The sequence below is a fragment of the Macadamia integrifolia genome, chromosome 3 (assembly GCF_013358625.1).
Source record: "Macadamia integrifolia cultivar HAES 741 chromosome 3, SCU_Mint_v3, whole genome shotgun sequence".
Lineage (NCBI taxonomy): Eukaryota > Viridiplantae > Streptophyta > Magnoliopsida > Proteales > Proteaceae > Macadamia > Macadamia integrifolia.
The window spans coordinates 17,259,732-17,262,219 of NC_056559.1; the positions used below are offsets into that span (position 1 = coordinate 17,259,732).

The following is a 2,488-nucleotide window of genomic DNA, read 5'->3' on the forward strand; positions in this document are numbered from 1 at the left end:
TTTGAACTATCTATTGATATTTTGGAAATGATTTCCTTTCAATGCTTGTGTGATATTGATGCTTATGTACACAAACTTAGATGATTCATTCAATAATGCGTGTATTACCTAGGGTTGAAGTCCAGTTTTACCATGTGGACCGAGGTGCTTTACCCCTTCCTCGAACTGCAACCTAACACAAATCCTAACCTATGATTATACAGTTTATATGGAGTCATTTCAATTTCAATTTCGATTAGAGATGGGTCCTAGTACTTAATCTAGGTGGCAACTCTCAGTCGATAGAGACCATTGGATCCATACCACTCTATTCATAAGGAGAGGTCCACGAAACCCCGCCCGGTGCTTATAGTGGAAACTCTCACTAAGTTAAACTTTATACCAAATATATAGAAGTGCTTACTTTATCTGAAAAATCATTTGTTGTATGCAAAAAACATGATTTTTAGGGTCTGTTGTAACTAACAAGCATCATGCATTACACTTCCACACACTTGCATTGCATGGATGCATGGCCACCAATGTGATAAGTAGCTATGAGAATGGAATGAATGTTTGCGGGGCCCCCTTGGTGAACTCACAACCCTCCACTCCAATACCTTTGGGTATATTCAAATGATGCATAAACGTACCGTTTGAACACCTATAGTGAAGGTCTATCCGATGCTCCTTGCTACGATAGAGGAACCTTATGTATTCTTGAAGATCAATTACATACATCATTCAAAACATAGATTGATACACTTAGGGCTTAAAACCTTACTAACTTTGGGTGAATTACATTTCCATCAAAGAGACTTGGAACGGTATTTGTGGGTTGAATTTTTGTTTATAAATCATTTCCTTAGCTAGAGGCATGATATATTTTTGTGAATTAAACCAAAGATTCTCTGAGCACTGAAAGCTCAGCCGCTCGGTTATTCGTTGAACGAATGTGGATTTGGTCGTAATTAGGCCTTGAGCCGATCAAGGGTTAATTCCTTAACCCTTGAGGATGGTTTGACCCTGGCCCGTCTCAGTTGGTCTTAGTTCCACATATCGTGCTAATATTGGCGAATAAGTGCTTAACACCTTGAAGTTATCTACATATAACTTAAAATGTTTTCCAAATACTTGCAGGCTTGCTCGTAAAAATGAAAAAAAAAAAAAGAGAAAAAGAAAGGAAGATAGGTACCGCAATAACTTATTATCACCAAATCTATACCATTATTTCATATCTTAGTTATTTATTTATTTTTTTTCTCTTAGTATCTTTAAGATTCGTATATAACATTTCATACCAAGTGATATAATATGACATATATTTGGATTTTCTACGGCTAATTATGGTTATACAAGACCTTTAACTTAAGCATTGATCATAAATGATACATCAAAATCGGTATCAAAATTGGTGGTCTCAACTTAAAGCAATCCTTTCTTTTCTTTTTAATGTTTTATTTCTTTTTAAATATAATCGAATGCTGCGACAAAAGTACCATATCGTGACATTCTAAGTATAGTTCCAAGTTTTTTGAATGTCTATGACATCATCCCCAACACTATTTTATGGCTCAAGCGGTCAAGCCCACCAACGAAGTAGTCATTTTTTCTTAAATTTATGATTTTTCAAACTATTAACGACTAATATATTCCCAGAAAATGGAATTAATGTAGATATCTGCTCTATTTTCTCTTAATGTACTTTTTTCCTAAAAAAAAAAAAAAAAAACGAAAACAACCGAATGCAGCATTTTAATTTAAAAAAAGAAAAAACCACATCAGATACCACGATGGCAGAAACTTGAAAGAGCCAAATAATTGGATCACTAGACCCTGCAACGAGGATAAAAGTGGAAAACAAATTAATCGCTGGAGCCGTATCTGAATGTAGCATTCTACCAAGAGAAAAAAAAAAAAAAAATCTGAGTGTAGGAGCGGAGTCGGTGATACGCTTGGTTAACTGACACGTGTCAGTTAAGTCTTTTAATCGCCGGCCTCATTGAAGAAAAGATCAAGAGAGACAAATTCCCCCGCCCCCACGCCCACCCCAGGTAGTACGACGACAGTGAAACTCTCTCTCTCATATCTTACGAGTTACGAATTACGATAGAGAAGCAAATTTGAGAAAGAGGAAAAGGAAAACTAAGGAGGAAACAAATGGAATCAATCTCTGTTAATTGGGAAGCTCTGGATTCTCTGCTTATAGAGTTTGCTAAATCTGAAAACTTGGTTGAAGATTTAGACGACTCTTCTCCTTCCTCCAAATCTTCTCCGTCTTCTCCTCTTTCGTCTTCTTATCGCTCTCGTTTGCTTATCCATCAGATCCGACGATCACTGGAAATTGGTGACGTCGATGCTGCAATCGAGCTTCTTCGTAAACATGCTCCATTCATCCTGGATGATCATCGACTCCTCTTCCGATTACAGAAGCAGGTAGTTTTCATTTTTTTTTCTCGCTTTATATTGGTGAGTTAATTTGACTGGAGCTAACACTTGATAAAAAAAA

General features: G+C 36.4%; 1 protein-coding gene across 3 annotated transcripts in view; it reads left to right on the forward strand.

Annotated features, from left to right (window-relative positions):
* The first annotated feature begins 2,026 nt into the window (after nucleotides 1-2,026).
* Nucleotides 2,027-2,488, forward strand: part of LOC122074114 — a 50,898-nt gene continuing 50,436 nt past the window's right edge. For all 3 annotated transcript variants that reach the window (XR_006138964.1, XM_042638956.1, XM_042638957.1), the window contains exon 1: nucleotides 2,027-2,415. Coding sequence is in view for 2 of the 3 variants with exons in the window: in XM_042638956.1 (XP_042494890.1) it covers nucleotides 2,140-2,415 (276 nt within the window). In the remaining variant the exon portion in view is untranslated. The remainder of the gene's footprint in view (nucleotides 2,416-2,488) is intronic.